The 24,818-nt window shown below is 44.8% G+C and overlaps 1 protein-coding gene across 4 annotated transcripts in view; it reads right to left on the bottom strand.

Annotated features, from left to right (window-relative positions):
- The window catches only part of TFB1M (transcription factor B1, mitochondrial), a 49,675-nt gene extending 26,588 nt beyond the window's left edge, over positions 1–23,087 (bottom strand). The window contains exons 1-5 of one of the 4 annotated variants that reach the window (XM_090041721.1): positions 22,988–23,087; positions 19,769–19,926; positions 17,810–17,961; positions 11,872–11,980; positions 6,973–7,124 (exon numbers count right to left, since the gene is read on the bottom strand). In XM_090041721.1, coding sequence (XP_089897847.1) covers positions 6,973–7,124; positions 11,872–11,980; positions 17,810–17,961; positions 19,769–19,886 — 531 coding nt within the window. In that variant the 5' untranslated portion in view covers positions 19,887–19,926; positions 22,988–23,087. Of the gene's footprint in view, positions 1–6,972; positions 7,125–11,871; positions 11,981–17,809; positions 17,962–19,768; positions 19,971–22,828 lie in introns of all 4 variants that reach the window. The other 3 variants (XM_090041730.1, XM_090041710.1, XM_090041716.1) reach the window with 3 other exon arrangements.
- Between the last annotated feature and the right edge of the window lie 1,731 nt (positions 23,088–24,818).

The raw sequence follows: 24,818 nt of genomic DNA on the forward strand, positions 1-24,818 counted from the left end.
GCAGGGAGGTGCTACGGTGTGCGACATAGGGCTGGCGGCACCTGGTGTGCCCCTCCCTCTCCCCCAGGGAAGAAGCAAAGTATGGGAATACACTGGGGAAGACACCGCTGCCGTGCCCCGGGGCATGCTCCATTCCTGCCCACCCACACATACTCCCTATGGCCTTTCTAAGTACCCCTAGGGGTACGTGTACCCTGGCTTGACAATCCCTGGTCTAGCAGATCCCATTAAGCATCTCTGTGATGCTTAGCTTCAGTTCTCAAGCTGTCAATTTGTCTCTCCAGAGATAACATCCTTGTTAACATCAGGACTTCGGTGAACAACTGTTCACTAGGGCACCCCTGGGGAAGACCAGGACCAATGCATACAGATTCCTGGAAGGCCAGTTCAGGCTTAATACCAGGAAAAACTCCTTCACAGTCAGGGTGTCCAGACTGCAGAATAAACTCCCTCCAGAGGGGGTGCAGTCACCTACCCTGGAGGTTTTCAAGAAGACACTGAACAGTCACCTCGCTGGGGTCACTTGACCTTTATGTGTTCCTGCCTAGAGTGGGGGGACTGGACCCGAAGATTTGCGAGTGTACCTTCTAAAAATGAAGCATCTATTTCTGAGTTGTGAATAATATGTATTAAGGTTATAGCCAACAAAAAGAAAATGCCGATTTGTAGAAAACAATGATTAAATTGATGGCTTTTGACCAATGATTTAAATCATGATTCAAATTAAACCCACCCTGAAGATATATGTACAAGCTGCTCTCAAACAATTAAAATCTGTTAAAACAAGAACACGCTTATCTTCCTTCCACTTATATTTAAATGTGTATTGCTTGCTGGAAAAAGAATGGCATACTTTCCTCTTCCTTTTTGCTGCAAACAGAAGTAGAATGAACTGCTATTTCACCAGAATTTTTCATTCGATGATCTAAAAAGGAGGAGGGAGAGGAGGATCCAGGTAGTCAACCAAAGATTGCGGCGCTGGTGTCATCAGGAAGGCTTTGGCTTCCATGATCACAGCCCACTCTTTGACAAGAGAGGCAGCGAGCTGCTGGGAAGAGATGGGGAGGAGCCTCTTCTCACCCAGACCGGCTGACTTGCTCCACCGGGCTTTAAACTAAGCCTGCTGGGGGACAGGGGGCTACCGTCACTGCTGGCCTGCTAAGCAACCCTTGCAAAGCCAGCAGACCAAGGCACTTAAGGGAGCCCACCCCTGCCCCAGCCCTGGTACAATCTGTGGGCAAGGTAAGAGCCCCCAAGGGGACACTTGCCTGCCTGTACACAAGTGCCAGGAGCTTGGGGAATAACACAAATAATTATGACATCGTACGGATAATGGAGACCTGGTGGGACTCCACCCATAACTGGACCACAGGTATAGACGGCTATACCCTGTACAGGAGTATAGATAAAAGGGGCGGGGGGTGTAGCTCTCCATGTTAAGGAAAGCTGCGCATTCCTGCAAGCTGATGTTGGTGATGACTAGAGACCGTCTGGGTTAAAATCCATGGGGAACACGGCACAGGGGACACAATGGTGGGAGTCTACTACTGACCTTCCACACAAAGTCCTGAGCTTGACTAGGAGTTTACCCGGGAACTGGCTGAGGCCGCATGCTCTGGGACCATGGATGTCATGGGTGACTTCAACTACCTAGATATCTCATGGGAGGATCACTCAGCAAAATCCAAGCAGTCGCAAAGCTTCCTATTGTGCGTGGATGACCTCTACCTGACTCAAGAAGTCTATGGGCCAACAAGAGGTAAAGCGCTGCTCAACCTAGTACTGGCAACTAAGGATGACCCAATTGGTGACCTTGTGATCGATGGGAAGCTGGGTGACAGCGACCACGACTTGATCACCTTCACCATTGCCGTAAAGCTGGCAAGTCAGTCAGCAACACAGAAGTCCTTGACTTCAGCAAAGCCGACTTTGACAAGCTCGGGAGGCTTGTCAGTGAGGCCCTAAGGGACCATGACCCCAGGGAGAGGGGAGTTCAAGAAGAGTGGTTGCTCCTCAAGGGAGCAATCCTCAATGCACAAGTTAATTCTATTCCATCTTGGAAGAAAGGCAGCAAGAGGGCACAGCAGGCCCCCTTGCTCTCCAGGGATCTAGCAGACCTCCTGAGGCTAAAAAGAAAGGTCTACAAAAGGATGGAGGATGGGATTCACCTCCAAGGAGGAATATTCTGCACTGGTCCAGTCCTGCAGGGAGCAAACCAGGAAAGCCAGGGCTGCAACTGAACTCCAACTAGCTTTGAGTATCAAGGACAAAAAAAAAGTCCTTTTTCAGATATGTGGGGAGCCAGAGGAAAAGCAAGGGCAATGTTGGACTCCTGCTGAACCAGGAAAAAGCCAACCTATTAAATGGGTACTTTGTGTCGGTCTTTCATCAGTCCCATGGGACACCCATACCCACTATGGTGGGAGAGGGAGATCCCCTGCCCTCTATCAATGCTGACCTCCTGAAGGAACACCATGAGAGGCTGGATACCTTCAAGTCAGTTGGCCCTGACAATCTACACCCCAGGGTACTTGAGGAGCTGGCAAGCATCATAGCCCAGCCTCTGGCACAGATCTTTGAGAACTCCTGGCACTCTGGTGTAGTGCCCGAAGACTGGAAGAAGGCCAGTGTGGTGCCAATCTTCAAGAAAGGGAGGAAAATGGATCCAGCAAACTACAGGCCCATCAGCCTGACCTCTATCCTGGGGAAGGTCTTAGAAAAGTTTATTAAAGAGGCGATCCTTAATGGACTGGCTGACACCAACATCCTGAAGGATAGCCAGCACCGGTTTGTTGCGGGTAGGTCTTGCTTGACCAATCTTGTTTCCTTTTACAACCACATGACCCATCACCTGGACAAGGGAGAAGAGACTGATGTCATATCTTGACTTCAAAAAAAAAAAAAAAAAAGCCCTCAATCTGGTATCCCATGATCACCCCTTGGTGAAACCGGCCAGCTGTGGCCTTGGGTCCACCACAATGCTCTGGCTGGGAAACTGGCTCCATGGTTGGACCCAGAGGGTGGTAATTGAAGGAAGTCAATTGTCATGGTGTCCTGTGAACAGTGGGGTCCCCCCGAGACTCTGTCCTTGGACCCATATTGTTCAACATCTTCATTAACGATGTGGACATTGGAGTCAGAAGTGGACTGGCCAAGTTCGCTGATGACACCAAATTTTGGGGCAAAGCATCCATGCTTGAAGACAGGATGCTGATCCAGGCTGACCTGGAGAGGTTCAACAAATGGGTGGACAAGGTGTTTAACACCGAAAAATGCAAGGTTCTCCACCTTGGGAGGAAAAACCTGCAGCATCCTTATAGGCTCGGCAGTGCTACGCTGGCTAGCACTACAGAAGAAAGAGACTTGGGGGTAAATCACTGACCACAAGATGAACATGAGCCTTCAGTGCGATGCTGTGGCTAGTAAAGCAACCAAAACGCTGGCTTGCATCCATAGATGCTTCTCAAGCAAATCCTGGGGCGTCATTCTCCCCTTGTATTCAGCCTTGGTGAGGCTGCAGCTGGAGTACTGTGTCCAGTTTTGGACCCCACAATTCAAAGAGAGAATCCAGAGAAGAGCCACGTACATGAGCAGAGGTCAGGAAAACAGACTTTACAATGACTGGCTGAGAGCCATGGCGCTCTTTAGCCTGGAAAAGCGCAAGCTCAGGGGTGATCTGATGGCCACCTATAAGTTTATCAGGGGTGACCACCAGTATCTGGGGGAAAGTTTGTTCACCAGAGCGCCCCAAGGGATGATGAGGTCAAACGGTTATAAACTATGGCAAGACCGTTTCAGGCTGGACATAAGGAAGAATTTCTTTACTGCCCGAGCCCCCAAGGTCTGGAACAGCCTGCCACTGGAGGTGGTTCAAGCACCTACATTGAACACCTTCAAGAGCAAATTGGATGCTTATCTTGCTGGGATCCCTTGAGCCCAGCTGACTCCCTGCCCTTTGGGCAGGGGGTTGGACTCGATATTCTGAGGTCCCTTCCAGCCCTAATGTCTATGAAATCTATGAAAAAGCATTTATCTAGATACCTGCAGGAAATGGCTATTATCCCCATTCTTCTATCTAATAGATATTATAAATACTTAAAATGCAACTGCCATTTTTTTTGAACAGCTACCATGATACATAAAAAAAAGGAGGCAAACTGATTTGCCTAAGACAGTACAGATAACCAAAATGGAGAAACTTGAGTGTAGTAACTCAAAATATGATTCCAGGAAAGAAGAGTATTCAAGAGGACAAAATTCAGGGAAGCTTGTTCTTACAGTTAAGAGAGGACTGGATGTCAAACTAGTCATGAGGGAAAATACAGATTCACTCCCAAACAGGCATGTGATTAGCTCAGGTAAGTAACTGAAGCACTGAATAACTTTTGTCTTACAAAAGATGCAATGGAAACATTTGTGAGTTTAAATAAAAAAGAAAAGGTAACCAAAAGATCTTAAAACAGATTCTGTGACCTTGAACACATTCCCCCACTTATTAACGTTCTAGTCTTTTCAACTTTTTAAATACTGGGAACTTAGTGTGCATGCTGTTTTGCATCTCATTTGTGCTATGTTGGGTGCAGAAACACTATAATCTGCACATCACATTGAAAGAAATGCTAATGGCATGTACAGCTGGCTATAGCTATATAAAGTACGGAGGGCATTTATGTTTTCCAACTGTCTTTATATTTATTTCTCATTACCATCACAGCATTCCATATTCTTCCCATCCTTTCACCTTTATGTTTTAAAGTCTAGTTGGTTAAACCAACTGCTCATGTTTAAGATAATGCCTCTTACAGTATCAAGTATTTGGAGAAACTAAACTAGACCTTTTGTGCCAGAATTCACCAACTCAAAAATTATCAAACCCACCTTTATTTCCAAGTCACAATACATCAAATGATTTTCCCTAGTGTTCTCTACAGCCACCTAGTGGAACCAATTCAGTACTTAGCTGAAACCCTGTTCTCACAAACACCGTAATAACTGTAGCAGACTGATAGCAGCAAATACAGTAACCCACTAGGAATGAAACAATTTCAAAAAGTCCTTCTAGGTAAAACTTAATATCTAAGCTTATCTTCTGGAAACAAAAACTTTATCCTTTCAAGAGCAACATCTACTTAAGGGACATACAAATCTGAATACAAATCACACAACACTGAACAGAAAAAAAAATAATTTAGTTCTCTCAAACTGATACCACATCATCACCTTCTTAAAGCGTTGACATTACAGCAAGTTAGATATTACAAGTCAGATGTTCCCTTGTGAACAAATTAAATTCCAGCTTATTTACAGTCATACCTTGTGGCAGCTTTCAGGAGGGGCAATATAAAGAAATGTCTGAAGATCCTCTAGAGTCACTCATCTGGTATATCTCTTTGTCAACTGACTCAGATTTGATGGTGGGTCAGCTGTACAGTTAATTTTTACAGGATTCAGTTATTACAAGTGTAACCAGTCACAAATCTGCTCAAGGAGCTATTCTTAGAGCCAGAAACTGATTTGATACCACCCAATCTTATTCTGACCAGGGTCTGGATGTGGCAAGCAGACTGGCAGAAGCTCTACTGAGAACACTTGATTTCAAAACTTAATTCAGGGAAGCCAAGGCCAGTGACTAGAAGGCTTCACAGAAAAAACTCCCTCCTTTCAAAGATTTTAATTACTGGTGGAATGCAGTATTATGACCATTTCAAAATTGCAACCATTCAGTTTGAAAGGGAGCCCTGGAATAGAGGGCCCTTTTACACATACAGGTAAAGACACAATGGGATCTAATACACAATACACACAATTACACCTCCTGTAATACTATATGTACATGGCAGGAGGTATGACTGGGGGATTGCACATTAGATCCATGTGCCTTATTGCTGGTGCAGGGGCAGCCAAACCCTAGGCTCCCCATGCATCAGCAAGAAGCACAGTCCCCACACACCCCTGCAGCTGGGGGAGACAGCTTCCACAATCTCCCCACCTCAGGGGTGTTTGAAACCCCCAGGGCTAAGAAACCACACCTGCCAGGGTCTCCCAGCCCCAGGGATTTCACATACTCCCTGGGCTGGGAGATTGTAACCACACCCTGTGGCTTCCAGGACCCACCTGGGTCCCAGCACCACGAGGCATGCCACCAGAACCCAGTGCCTAAAGCTGCAGGATTCTGGGCAGCAACCTGGGGTGCTACCAGAGCTGAAAGTTAGTGTTCCCTACAGCAGGGAGCCTAGCCACCTGCTAGGGCTTCCAGCTAGAGGGGAGATCCTGCTACATTTGCCAGTTAAAGCTGGTTACAAACCAGCTTTATAGTACACATTTTTGAGATCTAACTTTATAGCTTGCTGGACCTTTTCATGGCATGATAGGTACTTCGCACATGTAGCTGGTTTTAGTTAATTGTGTAATGAACCAGTTAATTGTGAAACATCAATAATGTGTAGAGGCGACCAAAGAAAGGTAAAAGGCCTAACTCCTCATTTGATTTTTGAGGTACTTGGGGGGGGGGGGGAGAAGAGGGAGGGAAAAAATCAAGCAAAAATCAGATGAATTGATAACTGAAGACTTCATACTACTTGATACAATACAAGAAGGAAATAGTCAAAGACAGAAGATAAGTTGTTATGAAATTCACTCAGAGATCTGTGGGTAAAACTGTAAGCATCTTAATACCTTTGAGAGATGTGCTCCACATAGGAAGAAGCTATTGCGTGTAATGCAAAGAAGTGAACTGATTTTTAAATTAATATTAATTAAATTATTTGTAGCTAAATACACAAGCTTAAGCACTTTGCAAGGGCTGCTTCCCCAATTTTCAATTTAAAAGTGTAGAATATTAGGTGACTTTAAAACTCTATAGTTAAACAAAACCTCTTGGGTATTTGTCATCTGCCACTGCAATATTTTGACATATTTTAAGCATCAATTCATAACGGTCCCTTCCAGCCCCTAATAACTATGAAATCTTACCTCTCCAACTTCTTTCTGAAAAGTCAAAGTCATCTGAGTCCTGCCATAAATAAAAGGTCCATTTCGATTGGAAACATTTTCAAGCCACTTGATGATTAGCGGAGTTGAAACACTGAATGGCAGATTCCCAATGATATGTATATTTGGTGGATCTATTAGAATTAAAAAAAAAAAAAGTCTTTTGTAAAAATCTTACTATATCCCTCTCCCCCTCCCTCCCCATATATGCCTTTTGATATTTATGAGTATAATTATTATGTTGCACATAAACTATAGATTATCACCCTAGATCTCTTACATGCACACTCTAGACAGGTATAGCCAGCCAGCAGCAAAAGTGCCACAAATGGCATAAGTAACTTCTGCATGTTTATGGAAGATCAGGGAGGAGGCTGGCAGCACAACAGCAGATAGTGCTGGGAGCAGATTGATGGGGTTCAGAAAGCAGTGCAGAATATCAGGTAGAAGAGGATTAGAAAGGTACTAAAGGGAGAGCAGGGAACTTAATTTGTGGCACTCCCATCTAACAGTTATCTCCAAAGCTCTAGACAATACTGTCAATAGGGTGTGTCTACTCATGCAATTATGGTGCATGAATGAACTGCAGAGTTTATTGTTCTGGAGTTAATTGCTCCCAGATGTGCCTTTGAATGTGTGCTTGGAAGTGATTTACTTGAGCAATAACCTTCACAGTTTATTCACGTGCAGCACATGGAGCTGGGGCAGAGCAGCTCTGAATGGCAGGGCGTCTGGTGTGTCCACCTGCCAGCCAAGCACTGCTCCTCTCTGACTCAACATACTGCGGAGGGACTGGCTGGGGCACAAGGGATCTTCAGTGTGGAGCTAGCCAGCAGGCAGCCCCTGCACCGAAGCATCCTTGTGCCTCAACCAGCATCTACAGATGCAGTGCTGCAGAATAAATTAATTTAACCCAGCTTAATAGGGCTGCACATGTAGACGTGGAGACATTTACCGAATAGCCAATTAGTCAACTGTGCAGTAAACGTTTCATATAAACTAACCCACAGTGAGTGTGTCTTCTCCCCTTGCTACAGGAACAGGGCTAGGTTTTCATTTAAGTTGCATCAGAGTAGCTAAATTTCAATAGTTCCTACAGGTCTACATGGGTGTAGCTAAGAACATAATTTAATGAGAGCTGAGCATAAATGCCTAAGTGGTCACCTGACTGGCTAAATACTGGTCAAGCACTGTCAAATCCCTGCAAAAATGGTCAAATATTTTAAAACATTAAATTTATTACAAGAAGAACACTAACAGACCTTATTTTCATCAGATTATATATGTATGCCTAATTACAAAAACAAATTACTTCATTAAGTGAACTTCTAAAAACTTTTTCAGCAATGTTAGGTTAGTATTTTAAAAGTAAACATTGCTGAAAACTGAACAGCTATGAAAGAAATATGAAATTCAACAGAAATAAAACAAACACAAAAAATATAAAAAGGTAAAAAAAAAAAGTCTTCTTAAATGTAGCTATAGATAGGCTGCACCTTCTCAAGCCTTTTGTTTTGCATGATCTTCATTTTCTTTAATCAGCTTCAATTCCTTCACCCATATTTTTGTCATCAATTTTTTTAGCATCTCTTCCTTTCTCTTAATCTGAATAAACACTTCACTGTGCCATTCTTTCCCTCTAGTCATGCAATGAAGTTATTTGGTTTATTTTTGTTCTGAATGGATAATTCCTTGAATCAACCACTTTCACTCAGCACTTACTATAGTTCAAGGAAGTATTAAAAGAATTTTTGTCACTGCAGCTACTGTGCAAGGAGGATACAATCCTTTCCATGAGGAATAAGCTCTTTTGATTCAACTGATAGGATTGCACTCCAGTTTTATGACCAAATACAGTGCTTCTTAGTTTATAATTTGCTACCTCTAACAGTCTTTAGAATTTGCAACAGTCATTATAATGTCACCAACTCAAAGCCATCATCAAAAGGTGCTGGCATTGAAAAATCTGACTCAAAGGCAAGCAGCATTACATGGAGGAGCAATCACTTAATTTTTTTTCTGTGCTATTATTCTATTATCTTTTTCTCTTAGGCCTTTTTAAGTGGACTGTTTAATATTCTCACAAATGTTTCTTAGTATTCAGCAACTCATTCAGGGCAAACAATGTAGAACTATCATTTTCCATAGTCTGAATGAACTAAGATACTGGTTCAAGCACTTAATTAAATTTGAGGTCTGCAATCTCTTTTGCAGAATACTTGGGTGGGAGGCAGCAGTGGCCAATCCCAGAGTGGTGTCATAGGGTGGTGAATGGCAGTGGCAGCCACCACATGCAAGCTTCCCCCTTTGGATCTGGGAGGGCAGAGGGTGTGGTGACCAGTCCCAGTCACCACGGTGCAGGAAGTGCCAGATTTTTTTATAATACCAGATTTCTGCTATCCGGTTTTATGAGGTTATACTGTATCAAAGCTCATACTAGTTTCAGAGGTCAGTCAGATCAGAAAATCTCCTGCAGAGCCAATTTACTGATTATATTTTCAAACCAGCCAGGAATCTCTATCAACCTCAGTTGTGGAGTTGCATCTTCGGGACCTTTTGATTCTCAGATCAATACCCATTACTATTATGGGTTGCATTAATGTTCCCAGAAAAGGCCTGTCCCAGTCAGCCTTGCTCTATGGACACAGTGTGCTCACACGGTTAAAACTTGCTTCTGATGCTGTAAAAGAACAGATCTAAAAGCTGGCCAAGAAAAGTCTAAGTCAATCAGAAAATAGGTGTTTTGTCACTGGCAACAAGATTTTGAGGGTTCTTAAATCCAAAGGATTTCCCCCATATTTTAATTAATGGTCAGAAAAATGTTCCATTGTTTCCTATATGCTGGAATTGGTGGTGGGGGAGTTCAGAATAAAATAGTAATAATATGAAGGCAGGTTCAAATTCTGAGAGGCTCCACATAAATCTTAAGCAGCATTAACAGGCACTGCAAGCTTGTGATGAGTATCTGTACCTCCACACATGCCACAGGTATCCAGCAAACTGAACCAAGGGCTTGGTATTCTATAAATGTCAAAAGTGAAAAATATGCAGATATTCAAAGAAATATGCACCTAGATAGTCCGTTTATACAGCATAAAGAGTAAATGACAAAAACAAGGTAGATTACACATCTATAAGCAGGGATCTGGGTTTTCTGTTTCCCAAAGAAAAAAAGGAATAAACCATGGATTTTACATTTTACTGGAGGCAAATGCAGGTTTCTCATTTTACTAGAGAAACCCTCAGATTTTGCAGTTTTGCAACAAACTCCCTGCAGGCTGGCAGAGAGCAGGAGGACAGCAGTAAAGCAGGGGTTGCCACGTGTATTGGGGCTCTACGAAACAGATCCAGAGCTGGGCACAGACCCAGGGGCTCACACCCCTCAGGAAGGCTGCTGGCCTGAGCCGGACTCCTCCCGGGGGTGTGAGCCCCTGTATCTGTGTGCTGGATGAGAGGAAGCTACTGCCTGGGACTGGCACTGAAGCCAAGTAAGCCCAGCTTTGAAAGTTGAAATGTTTTGAGTGCCCTCGTTTCATTTTGAAGCTATTTCAAATCCTTTTGTTTTGTGTTGTTTTCACTGCTTCAAGTTGGAAATGTGTCAAAACAGCTTCAAAATGAAATACCCCATGACATTTCACATAGCCCTAATGTGCATGTACATGCACATGGCCCCAAGCAGCCTGGAAAGTGGCTCCTGCAGGTAAGTTGGGGGAGGTGTGATTGAGGCCCCCCAAAGGGAGGGAGGGAGGGAGGGAGGCAGGGAGCTGGGCAGAGCTGGGGCTGCTGCCCAGTTGGGCAGTGCCTGGAGCTGGAATGATTAAAAAGGAAGCTCCGTCCTTTTAACTGAGGCTCCATCTTTAACTAAGAATTTAGCTTTTGAAAAAGAAACTTGTAAGCTTATCTCCAAGTTTACTGAGTACTATCAGATGATCCTAGAAGAAAAAAGGTGAGATCTGGCCCTAAGAAACTACAAGATCTAGTAAGAAGTTATGATTGGACCTTATACTTTCACAAAACATGGTTGAAGCTACAGAAGTAAGAAATGAATTTTGCAAGACATTTCAAGTACAAGAATTCTACAAGTTTCAAAAGAGAACTCACCAGGAATCTTTAGGGAGGAAAGGGAGGAGCAGAATTTAATTAGCAGAGTTTTACTGCACAAAAGGAAGGATAAAAATTACTATTTGCTTTATCTCTGTGCTCTGCAGGAGTAGAAGCTGCAAAGTTTTCTTTTTTTTTTTTTAAACACAATATGGATAACCTAAGACAGCAGTCCTCAACCTTTTTAGATTCAAGGCAGTTCTTGGAAAATGTCAGCTCTTATTTTTTTTTTTCACTACAGAAAAATACAGCAATTCCTTTGTTGCAAAGAAATGAGAAAGGCCACAACAGGTCAGAATATTTCTGGCACTATAAATTCTTATTTAAAGTCTTTGGGTTTTTCTTGTGGATACTGTTTGCATACTGAACACTACTAACATTTTGTGGTAACACACAGCACCCTTAAAAGGATCTCAAAACATCCACAGGGTACTGAAAAACCCTGGTTGAGGATCACAGACCTAAGGAAACTTTAAAGTCCAACAATTTTAACTCGAGTGCTTTAAAAGAATTTAAACTTCTGCATCTTTACCTTAACATGCCTCTGTATTGATTTTCTCTTTTTTGCTGTTTTCTTTTCCTTTGTTACACAGGAGATGTAAAGTGAGCCATTTTACCTAGGTTTATCATTCAGGAGAAGTCATTCTGAAGGATCACAGAGTGAGAGGAAATGAAAACCATGACCAGGTATGATATGGTAAAACTCCAAATATCTTGTCAAACAATCTCAATTCACAGCAACTTACAAATGAAACTAGTATGCCATGAACAAATACCAACCATCTTGCCACATTTTTCGAAGGTGTTCTGGAAAAGCTCTGTCCATCCTGTAAGTCAAAATGTCCCCATGAACAATGCGCACTTTTCCTGGAGCTGCTTCAGACAGCATCTATTTGTTGGTAAGCAAGAAGAATTCATTTAGTTAGCACCTACAAATTTTGGCCAAGTTCTAAACATACTGATGATACTTTCCCCTAGCCTTAGTGGAGTTAAACCAGGCATGAACCTGAACTAACGAACACCCTAGATGGCAGCCACATACACAGCAATGTCAGTAGCTGCGCTGACACCAGTGCAGCAGCAGCAATGCCTGCAGCACATAAAGGTGAGTATTTTCTCTGACCTGTATAAACATCTAACTCACTAGAGCATACTGCAAAGTCAGAGATAAGCCTTTTTAATACGTAGGGTCAAATTTTACTCTCATATATCCATATAGTCTACCAACATCAATGGTATTTGCATGTTCACATTCGATTTGAGGACAATTTTTGCTCTTATCCTTTATTGTTGTCTTTCAGGTTTGTAATGTTGCCAGAACCCAGCTTCAGTTTTATGATGCAAAAATCACAGACACAGCCTAAAAAGAATTTAGTAAAAATGCAGAGCGCTTTAAATGTCAGTAATTTTACACATACATAAAAAGCTCATTTAAATAACAGTCCCCAATTGTTATTTTAATAGCTGACATTTTCCATTATTCAAATTCCAATCCTTTTATGTCCATCTATTCTAGATTGAGACTGAGACCTTTTAATGGAAAGCTAGAGAAAAATAGATGTTATGACCCATATTATCAAAGAAGAATGTAATCTATAAATCGTATTATTGGGAAAATAGTACGCAAAACTAAAATTAATACTAATATATGCAATACACTGTTTGTTTATTAATACTCCGCTTTTGAATGGCAACACAGTGAATATTTTGGATAGGGACATATTGATTTCTGCTGTGAAGGGCTTGCTAATGAAAAACAATGACTTGTTTGCTAGAATGAAAAATAGAAATCAGTACGTCTAAAGTATATTATCAGAATTATGTAAATACAACACTTTCAGGATCAGGAATCTGTGTTGGTGCTTTTTTTGGCTATCCAAGTCAAGTGTCCTCCAAGTTTTAAAAATATTTTGATTAAATAAAACCAGTGTTTTCTCCATTTATTTCCGATGGTAATTCTTAACATTGTAAATAATATGGGCAAACCTATCATCATGATGGAACGATTAAATGGACTTGATCAGGTTGTCAAGATCTCCCTGGGCAATGGGTCAGATCTGGACCACAGGGACCCCTCCCGAGTGCATTAATGAGGCCGGCAGCAACTGCAGTGGGGCCACGTTCAGAAGGCACCACAGACTGGGGGCCTGCCACCAATGTCATCAGATCCCAAGGACTGCAAATTCTGCAGAAGACCATTCTCCTCCCAACTTCGAGCACCCTGCTGAACTACCGGTAGGCCAGATCTTATAGTTCCACAGGCTGAATGCAGCCTGCGGGCCATGTTTGACATCCCTGCTATACAGCATTAGGCTGTGATTATGCACAAATGCTATTACACTGTAACAGGGATCCAGAAGGGTCCTGTTACTTTAACAGAAGACTGTAGCAGACTGAGCTTGCTCTGGGAGAGCTAGCAGCAAGAACTAAGGCTCACTGCAAGTAAGCCAACCACCAAATAGGCTGACCTGTAGCCACAAAAGTAGCAGCTACCCCTGGGGAAATAACTCTCCCAGAGCAGTAAGCTGCAACAGGGCAGGCATATAGACAGCTCAGAAGCACAGAGCTGCAGGCATCTGGGCTAAGCCACAACAGAGAACGCAGACTGGTCAACAAGTCCTGAATGGAAACTCCTGAGTGGAAAGCTCCCTGACAGGAAGGGGCAGGACTTAGGAAGCACAAAGCCAGTGCCTGAGAACAGGCAAGCAGTTTGGCTCTGCAGGCAGCAAGAAGAGCTCTGCAGCTGACTTACTTGAGCTGCCCTGGGAACTATAAGCAAAGAGCTGAGAGCCAGGGCCGGACCTGGGATGAGAAGGGTCTGTTATACAGCCAGCAGGTTTAGAGTTTTGTTTCAGCCAGTGTGCTTTATCTTCTGTTATAAAAAAACAAAAGACCAGTGGGTCTTTTTTTAAAAACAAAAGACCACTTCTAGACCAGTGGACTAGAAGTGACTAACAGGGGAGGGGGAGCTCACAAGGTGCTCGAAGGATATGTGGGGTTTTGAGCACTGCCAGGGGTCAGGCTCAAGACAATGACAGGCAGCAACTGGAAAGCCTGGGAAAGTGGTAGAGGGGGCCTGAAGGGTTAAGGCCATAACCCAAGAGGGTGAGAAACAGGGGCAAGGGCCCAAAGCCCAAGACAGGTGAAACTAGAGCGCGAGAAGGCAAGACTAGTGCTAGAGTCCAGAAGCCATGTGCAGTGCAGTAGACCTAGGCAAAAGGGCCAATTAGAGCAGAAAGGTGAAAGCTGGGAAGGCCAAGACCCTAACAAGGGTGTAGAAGCCTGAGGTGGCTTGGCATTAGTCTGGAGCAAAGTGGAAGGACAGAGATAAGCGGCGTTTGGGAGGAACCCATAAATGGGCAGCAGACACAGGCTCACTGAGACCCCATGGGCAGCCTTCCTTTTTCCCCACTCAGTTATCATCAAGGCACAGCAGGAGCGGGACAAAAATGGGAGGGTACCCGGTGAGCCAAAGCAGGACTGGAATTGTGAGGCCATCAGCAAGTATCATGGCCACCTTGCAGCTCAGTCCTACTACATACATATTTAACTGTGCATTTTTGCAGTCACGATGATGTCCTACAGATTAGCAGACAAAAGGCCTGCAGACAGATGCTAAAGGTCCTTAAATGGAGAATAAAGGTTGCTGTTGACTTACTGTGGGAGATGTAACTTGTTAAATCTAATCTTTAAGAGAGGTGAAAGAACTCTCTGAACACAGAGAACCAAAACTTGGTTCCATGAAGTCCTAAAAGAGAGAAAACCAAGTCTGAAGAAAACTTGTTAAAAAATCCATATGCTGTTAGATTGGATTACTTTGTGGCTAAGGTCAAATTCCATGGAAGAGGCAAGTTTAACCTCCTAAATCATCTGAGTACCCTGCTTAAGGAGACCACCTACTTGCACATCTCAGCATCTCTTAAACCCTCAAAACGGCATTTAACTTACTTTAAACTCAGTGTGTTCCCAAGTCCAGCCATGTATGTGCCCAGAAGAGGCACTGCTTTAGTTGGATCCAGCACGCCTGACTTCTATAAAGATCAGGTACTTTAGTGGGGCTTTTTTGGGGTGCTTTTTTCTAATAGCCAATTGAATCAGCTTTAGCTAAAGATGCCAAAAAGCCCCTCTGAAGTGCCTGATCTTTACAGATGCTTCAGACCAAGGTCTAACTAGTGCACTGCTGCTTCTGGTAAAGTGTATTTTGGTTTCTGCTCCCACCTGCAAACAGCCTAAGTCAGTCTAGACCTGAATTATAGATTACAAACTGAATACACACCTGAAAATCTTGAAGGCATGCATTTAACCTATACTTAGAATTTTCTTTGAACTTGAGATCAAAAAATGTATTTTGTAAATTACATTTGTAAGAATTGTGTATTTTTATGTCCATGGAAACTTTAGCATACATTCATTTTTAGTAAAGTGGGATCATTATTGTTAAAATTAAAAATAAAGGGTAACAGGAATGGAAAAAATAAAGCCTTAATGCTACATAATGCTACATATGAATCTTCCTACACCAGTGGTCTCCGAACTTTTTGGGCAGATCACTTTTTGAATTAAAAAGGAACCCAAAAGCTACTGTGTGCCACCACCTGCTGTGTGTCCCCCCGCCCCCCCAGTCAGTGTGGGGAGGGAAGTGGGGAGCAGATTGAGAAAAAAAATCATTTGGGGGCATGCCCCCCCAGCAGGTAAGTCTGTGGGGAAGAGGCAGGGGAGAGAGGAAAGGGCTGTAGAGGGGACGGGCGGACTGAGGCTTCAGCAGCGAGGGAGATAGCAGGGCACAGGCAGGAACAGGGGCTGGGGAGAGTGGGGCCCTGGCTGGGCTGGGTAGTGGAGCTTGCCCACCAGGCCTCTGCTTGTCCCCCCCCACCTCCCCCAACCCCTTTTCCTACCTGTACCCCGCTTCCTCCTCCCCTGCAGCTTTCCAGCCCTAGCCTGCAGCAGCAGCCCATCCTCCCCCACAGTCCCTGGGGGGGGAGGGGGGCGGTGGAGACTGTGCCAGGATCTTCCCAGTGGGGCTTGGGCTGTGCTGCACTTGGGGCAGGTGGCGGCCGCACTGGGAGGGAGGAAGGGGAGCTATGGCAAGTTTTTTGGGTGGCTGCAGCCCCATAGTCCTGCTCCCACTGCTGCTGCCCAGCCTAGCCCAGCATGGCTTTACACCCACGCTGGGAAGAACCCAGCGCTGCCCTGCCACCAGCCCACCTCACCTGCAGATCTGGAAATATGCACCTGCCATGCTCCCCCAGGCTGCATGCCTCCCCTTCCCATCACCCCCCACCCAGAGGAGCTACTTGCAGCTCCTTCCCGCATCCTGCCTTGGCTGTGCAGGGCCTGCCCCTGACCCACTCCTTCACTGCTGCTGCAGCTGCCTGTGCTGGCCTGCATTAGTGGGGGGGGGGACACATGCCCCCTTCATCTGCGTGCAGCAGAGGCAGCTGCCATTGAGGCTTGTGCTTTGTGAACCAAGCCCTGCTGCAGCTGGCCCAGTAGCATTCCGACACCAACATGTATCCACCACCAGGCATGCAGGGGACAAGGCTCAGCCCAGCAGCAGGACACACTTGGTATTGAGACACTCCCAGGCCACCTGCAGCGGGGCCTGGGGCAAAAAATCCAGCTCAACAGCAGTCACTTCTGCCATCACAGATTGGGGGAGCACATGCCCCATGGGGCCTCTGCCAGGGCATGCACAGCAGCAGGAGCCCCCTGTGCCCCTGAATGAGCCACCTGGTCTCGATCTTCTCATCACCCACCCAGTTGGGGCCCCAATCATCTCACCCCTGCTCCTGCCTCTGCTGCAGGGGCCTTGGTCTGTCCCTCACTGAGGGGGCAGGGGCCTTGATCTGGCCCCTGCCCAATCCTCCCCCACAGACTAACTTGCTGGGGTGGGGGGAGGTGTGCGCATGCATGCATGCTCAGTACCCCCCAGCCTGAAATCGACTGCAAGAGGTTCCCTGATTGACTGGAATCTACCAGTTGGTGCCCACAAATTATTTTTTGGGGATAGGACAGTGGATTCATGTGGATTAATTTGTGTATTAATCTGGATTAATTATCCATGCCCAGTAAATCTAACAAGATGCACACAACTACACCTTGCACTTTCTTATTTGGTTTAAATAACGGTGCATTGTGTCAGTGAGACAAATAAATTTACAGGTGTCCATGGAAAATGTTTAGATTCAACAGTCCTTGTGCATGCAATTGTAATAGTACTTGAATAGCCCGTACCTTTTTTTTTTTTGCTAATACAGGATGGATCTTAGATCTAGCTACTCTTATCTGAATAAAGCAGCAGCATCAAACTCTGTGTTTTGATCTTTGCAAAATGATTAGATGTACAGCAATGTCATTACAATGCCAATTAGAGGCAAAGGATACCATCTGATATGATGCATGAAGTAGCTTTTAAATCTCAAATTCTTAAAAGGATATTTGTATAAGTCAGTATTACAATTAATAGGTAGTACATCCAATCAAACAATCAGATAAATTAATGTGCTCCAGCCATGCAGCAAAGCTAAGTCAGATAAGAGAGCAATAGGAAAAAGTATGTGTGATGTAAATTGCCAAATTACAAATAGTTTTATAGATGTGGATGATTTCTTCAACTATGTAAGAGCAAAAAGAAACACTTAACTACTTAGAAGTGCTGTAGCATATTAAATGCTTTTCATATACGTTAATTCCATACACATTATTCCGTGTTTGATACCTGCAGTCCTGGAATAAAGCGAGCGTCTTTTTCCACCAACAAGAGCTGTGCAACACTGGCGTTAAGAATGGATCTCGTAATCCCACCTGGCCCAGGGCCCACCTCACACACATGGGCATCTTTCAAATTGCCAGCCCGTCTCACTATCTTATCTGTCAGTCACAAAACAAACAGACACATAAAAAGCATTTTTAAAAGGCATCCAGCACACCAAGATAGAGATAGCTGCATCTTTAACAATAAACAATTATTTCAGAATATAAATAAACAACGACGTCTTGATTATTAAATAAGCAGATTACTGCCATGTATGGAAGCTGCTAGATTTCACAGAATTCAATTGCACTTTAGGATTATCAAATAAATGCAGAACTTCTACAGTAAGTCCTTACCATATGTTGTTAGTTGCAGAGTCAGTTTTAAAATGTTAGGAGAAAATTTTCCTTTATAATCAAATAATACCGTCTTATTTTTTTAGTATGTATTTGCTATGGCACTATTCCAGAATGTGCCAAACTTCATTAAAAACTGAGCCTGTTCCAAAAAAAACTTAAGGGAAAAGGACTGAGATGCGAGTAGAGTAGAAAGCTCTAACCTCAGAGAAGGGACAACAGAGGCCTGGAAGAGTTGGGGCAGAAGGGACTGATGGCCACCAGAAACAGGAGTCAGACTAATTCAGACAGGCAAAAACTTTTGTAAACAAGAGTTTACTTCATTAGATGCTATAAAAGGACTTGTAGGGTTAACAAGGTTACAGTTAACTCACTAAATGGAAAGTCATGAGGAAACAGACACAGCAAGCAGAAGGGAGATTATGCAGGTGATAAAAAACCATCAGATTTTTAGGGCTTGTTTACCAGTGCAGCTGTTCCTGATTAACAATATACATTGACATTCTTATCTCAGATAAAGTTATTTAAAGAGCTACTTCATTTTTAATTCACACCCTCCCTTAAAATGCTCTATTTTCAGACATAAACAAGTCCTTAACATTCTCACATCTGCTTTATTCAACTGTGTAGAAAATTATCACCACTTCTGCAGGGGGAGTGGGGAGGCATACATACAAACTGGAACCAGCAACCATGGCCACCTGACCGAAGACTGAGATGAAGCAGGAAACAGTACAATCTAACCAGGGTAATAAAGGAGCTCAGAACACCAGGACATTCACAACAAACTGGTATAGACAGTCTTCCTATTAAAACTATGCTGTCAGGTAAACTGTAAATAAAAACACAGTACTGTCTCCCCTGTATGAAAAAAAAAATCACCTTCATATTAACATCTATGTTTGCCTTAATAGTAAGTTATCCAATTACTTGCCTCCCTCTATACTTTATGACAATTTTAAAGCAAGATTATGTTCCTCCTTTCAGGTACACAGATTTTCCTACTCTACTCCACCCTGTTCAACTTCTATAAAACCTGTTCTACCACTTGCTGCTTTTTGCAATTCATTCTTCAGGGTAAAAAAATGTGTTACAAAAAAATCAATGTATTAATGTGTTTTCAGGACTTGAACAAGGTGAACCATAATTCTATATATACAGATGCATAAATCTGCTAACGTGCAGTTAGTTTGGAGCAGGCAAGATTATAACAGTTGGGTTGGTCTGGAGTCCAGCCCCAAGTACACCTAGTATCATGAAGGGTCTGGTCACAGTTCCACACTTAACTTTGAGCTGAATTCAATTTGTTCATTATGTATGGATATACAATTTCTTCCCCTTCCCACCCAAAATTAGAGCATTTATTCTGCATACAAAGAATTTACAAGTCCATTACCTTGTTTAAAAAATATTTTTAACAAGTTCTTAAAATATTTACCAGGGTGCTGTTGGGAGAGAGGTTAAGTGTCGCCATACAAACATAACACAGGCAAAGACTGCTCCGTGATGACAACTGTAGGTCAGTTTAGGACTAAACATTTAACAGACGCAAGAGAAAATTCCCCACCTGTTAATTTCAAATTCAGCAGAAAATTCTGAGAGAGCTGCTTTTTTGCCCGAAGGCAAAAGAGTTTAATAATCTCTCCAATAGTTGGCAGAGGTGGTAGATGGCCAGCAGACACCATTCCCGAAGCAGCTGTTGGTCAAAATTGTTACTTCTTCTCCCTAGTCAGTGAAAGAGGGCTGGCTGTGAACAAGCATCTAGTAGCCTTAAATTAAAAATTTTAGGGAAAATTAATTTCTTGTTTTTTATTAAAGGAAACCATTGCTCTAGAAACCTTTAACACAATACAAATAAGTACATTTTTTCCAAGTAAAAACTTTGATCCTGCATATACTTATGTAGGCCAGTAGGGTAAACTCACTTGGTCCCGTGGAGAGATCCTTGTGAGCTGGATCACAGGACCAAGGCAGTGGGGCAAATGACAACCATAGCAGGGTAAGCAGCAGCAGCAGTAGTTAACACAGACATCACCCATCCTCTCTGCTGTCAACACCCCCCCAAAGGGGCTGTATACCCCAGGTTTTGGCAGCAGGCTCTACCCATGCTCACCCTGACCCTGAATTCACAGCCCCTTCAAAAACACCATGGATCATATGTATAATACTCATGAAGACACTTCATTTTAAATAGGAATTGCTTCATTAACCATAGAAACTCTCCTGACTTGTTAAAGCTAAACATTTTGATGCTCCCAGATGTAAAAAACAAAACAAAACAAACCCACACTTTATACTCTGTATGCTTCTGCGCCAAGCCCAGTGTATGCTCAAAAAAGGCACTGCATTAGTTGGACCTAGCTCACCCGTCCATATAGATCAGGTGCTTTGGTGAGCCTTTTTCCACACTTTTATCTAACAGATGAATCAGCTTTAGATACAAGCACCAAAAAGCCCTGCTGAAGTGCTGGATCTATACAGACGCTGAGGAGCCACGTTGAACTAATGCACTAATTCTTCCGGTAAAGTGTGATTTGTTTGTTTTTAATGCCATTATGCATTTGCAGAATTGAAGCATTAACCTCACATGGCCTGGTCAAACAACAGAATTTAAACTGAAGTCCTCTTATCTTCCCCCCTCCCTCCAAAACCTATTAAGACTGATTCATCTTTTATTGAATTGTTGCAAGTTAGATTGAAGGGTACAGTTGGCCTAAATTTACAAAAGTTGTATACAGCAGGAGTATGTATTTGTATTCATTTCTTTAACAATTATTAAAAGGAGGCCTATTTTCTCTTCTTCCTAGAGCATCAAGTGTAGTGATGAACAAGACACAGAGGGAAGTCCGATTACCATATTTCACAATATTAGCCATGTGCTCTTTCCTCTCATCCTAAAGATGATGCAAGGAAAGACTCCAGTCATCACCCCTTTCATGACTATCACAAGCTACAGAGTCCAGTACAAAAGGTACAATATTGTGGCCGAGGCCTCGCACTCCAAGCATGCAATGAGCCCTTTCAATTTGAGGGATCATGGAAGATGTCCCAAGGGGCAACAGCCCATCAGGAGTCAGGCAGCTGGATGCATTATGGTGGGACTCACAGCCTCCAAGCAGAATACCTGCCTCCATACTGATCTGTAGCAATTTGCTTCAGTGGCCCCCGACAGATGTTAAAATTATATCTCATGGGATCTGATCCCCTGGGGCTTTGGGGACCAACACTATTGCTGCCTTCCCCTGCAATTCCTGTGCAGCAACTGTGTTAGGTTTCCTTAAGATGCAGGCACATGGATTATAAGGTCCCCAACCAGCAGGGTAGGAGAGTGATCTCCCTTGCAACCCATTTGCCCAGCACCCCATTGTCAGTATTAGGATTGCACAGCCCCCAGCCAGGCTCCAGGTCCCCCAAGTCCCAAGGCTGACAATCAGCTGATTGCTAGCACTGGGATGGGGCACCCTGGGTCAGGGACATGCCCTATGTCCCATTTCTAACACCCTGTAAACTAGCCACAAAGAGGCTGTGTGTGATGTGTGGCACATCTTTGTGGCTGGTTTGCCAGTTCCTAGCAGATACTGTGGCATGTTGCCCGCCTGTGGCACCATCATCCCAGCAACTGTGCCATAGATTCCATGTCTCCCAGGGGCCAGCCTGCAAGGTTTGCAGTGAGCCTCAGGCCTCAAAGGTGCACAGAGAAGGATATCTGCTTCCTATGGCCTCACCCAGTCCCCACGGCTTCTCTTCAGGAACCAGCCAAGTGCTACCACGGCCAGCTCTGGACCAGCATTGCCAGGTCTTATGATAATTTGAGCTTCCAGTATAATAATTTCATGTATATCTGCTGAAAAACTATTGTACACTGAAAAAAAGGTATGCATATAAGTCATCTTACTTTATATTGCTCATTGTAAGACTCCAGTGAGTGAGAGCTGAGGCAAAGTTGAGGCGTTTTTTTATTTTGAGGCAAGCAGTCATAAAAAAGTGTTGACAGCAAACCTAGAAGCCAGTTAAGACTCCCTTTGCATTTGCTGCATCAATTAAATGCCTCAAAAAATATTAGCAGACAAGGTTCTTTGGGTAGACTTTACATCTGTTATTAAGCCAACTATATAATTGGAAAAAAAATTGTTCTTTGCAAGCTTTCGGGCACAAAAACCCTTCTTTGGGCTGAAGGTGGGCATTCATGCCCGAAAGCTCGCAAAGAACATTTTTTTCCCCCAACTATTTAGTTGGCTTAATAACATATCACACCTACCCAAATGACCTTGTCTGCCTGTGTCCCGAGACCAACATGGCTACAACCAACAACTCTCAGAAATGATTGTACATTTTGAACACTTCTAGCATTTTCTATCGTATAATGTGCAAGGGTTGCAATTATCGTACAAATACGATAAATGCTGTACACATGGCATCCCAGGGCCTCTTAGCTCAAAGAGGGGCCTGCGGAGGAGCAGGGCGGGGAAGGGCAACACTGGAGCCCAAGGCTCCCCTCTCCACCCCCAGCAAGCGCTCATTGCACGTTTGAAGTCCCGCCCTGCGCCCCAATGGTTCCGCGGGGAGGGGGATTACCTCTGCGCACGCGCAGAAGTGGCCAGGGCAGAGAGCGCACGTGGGTACTTACGCGCTGAGGTCGACCGCCCCACGCAGGAGCCGGGTGGAAACAGCGCGCGCGGGACGCAGGAAACCGTCTTTTCAAGGCAAGCTTAGCCAGCCAGAAAATCTATTAATTAATTAAATCAATAAATAAACGCCCTCCTCCATCCAAGATCACACTACCCACCACACTCCTGGCACCCGGATGTAGATGGAAGTCAACCGGAAGAACAAAGCGTTACCGTATCCCGGGAGCTATATAGAAAGATGCATTTTTAACCTCCGGCTCTTCAAAGCGCATGCGCAGCAGCGCCCCCTTGCTACTTCGTTCTCACAAGACGCATGAGTCACCCAGCCCCGAGCGTGGGGATTGGTGATGTTACTGTGCACGTGAGGTGTGGGCGAGCTGGTCTCTAGTGCGCATGCGTGTTTGTCCCTTTGGTTGTATCTCCCCATGGTTATGGACTGGGTGCTGTGCATGTGCACTGTGGGCGGCCGTGGTGCGTTGAGGTGCAGCTGTACACGTCCCGCGAGACTGGAGGGGCACGGGGGGGACACTGAAGCCACGGTTGTGTTGGCCTGCAGCGTGTAGCCTGGCTCGGTGCAGCGGGGAAGCTGCTCTGCGCTGGTTCTGTTTCGAAAGCAGAGTGACAGACAGGAGCCCGCCCGGCTGCCCCGCCTGCAAAGGGGGAGAGCCGCTGGTCTGACCCAAGTAGATAGATAGTTGGGGGTGGGGTATACAGGGAGTTGTATGTGTGTGCATGTATCAGTGTATATGTATACATTTGTGTATAGGTGTGCATGTGTTTGTGTAAACATACACATGCACATATATGTATCTGCATATGTACACAAACCTGTGTATAGGTATGCATGTGTATGTATACATGCACACATATATGAACATATGCATACCTACATGTGTTTGTGTGTATATACATACACGTGTATACCTATATGCATGGACACAGCCAGCCCATCAGCTTGGAGAGTGGCATCCAGCTGTTAAGTCTGTTGGGGGAAGGGCCAGGGGAGGGAAGGGGCAGATAGATGCTTCTGGGTGTGAGTGAGGGAGTGGGGCTGCTGCAGGCACTGCCCAGCTGGGGTAGGGTGGGACACTGGATGGAGCTGCAAGTGTCTTGTTCAGGGAGCATGGGGGGGTAGGGGATGGATCCCACTGCTATATGCATCCCTGGGGGAGCCATGGGGGGCACGTGCCCCTGGATCTGTGTGGGATGAGGCCATGCTGCCGTGGGCTGGGGCCAGGGTTAGCAGAAGGCTCTTCCCAGCATGTGGGATGGGCCGGGGTTGTGCTTAGGTCAGGTGGTGGAGCTGGGTGGGGGGCTACAGTGGATTTTGGGGTGGCTGTAGCCCTTCCTCCCAGTGCTGCTGCCACCTGCCCCAAGCGCAGCCCCAGCACAGCCCCCACTCCTGCTAGGAAGAGCCTGGCCCTAGCCTGCAGCAGCAGCCCACTTTCACCTCGCACACAGAGGAGTGTGTATAGCTTCAGGATCCAGTCCCTGTGTCCCTCAGACAAGCCAGTCACAGCTCTGTCCTGCTCCCCACCCCAGCTAGGCAGCCCCTACCCCAGCCCCACTCCCCTCATGGCAGGGGCCTCAAACTGTGCCCCCATGCCTCTTCCATCCCACCGCCAATGTCCCCTCAACAGACTTACCAGCCAGATGCTGCTGATATGCAGCTGCTGGGCTGCATATCGGCAGCCTGATTGGTGTCGGCTGATATGGCCATTGGTAATGAGCTCATTATTATTGGCCCCAAAAACTCGTATTGGTGCACCCCAAGCTAGGATTCAGAGTGTCCTAGACAAATTGGATGATTGGGCCAAAAAAGATCTCATGAGGTTCAACAGGGACAAATGTGAAGTCCTGCACTGAGGATGGTACAATCCCATGCACCAGTACAGGCTGGGGGCTGGCTGGGCAGCAGCTCTGCAGAAAAGGACCAGGGGGTTAGAGTGGACAATGAGTCAGCAGTGTGCCCTAGTTTCAAAGAAGGCT

This window comes from Crocodylus siamensis, chromosome 1 (genome assembly GCF_052110815.1).
Source record: "Crocodylus siamensis isolate JL-2025a chromosome 1, ASM5211081v1, whole genome shotgun sequence".
In the NCBI taxonomy this organism is placed as follows: domain Eukaryota; kingdom Metazoa; phylum Chordata; order Crocodylia; family Crocodylidae; genus Crocodylus; species Crocodylus siamensis.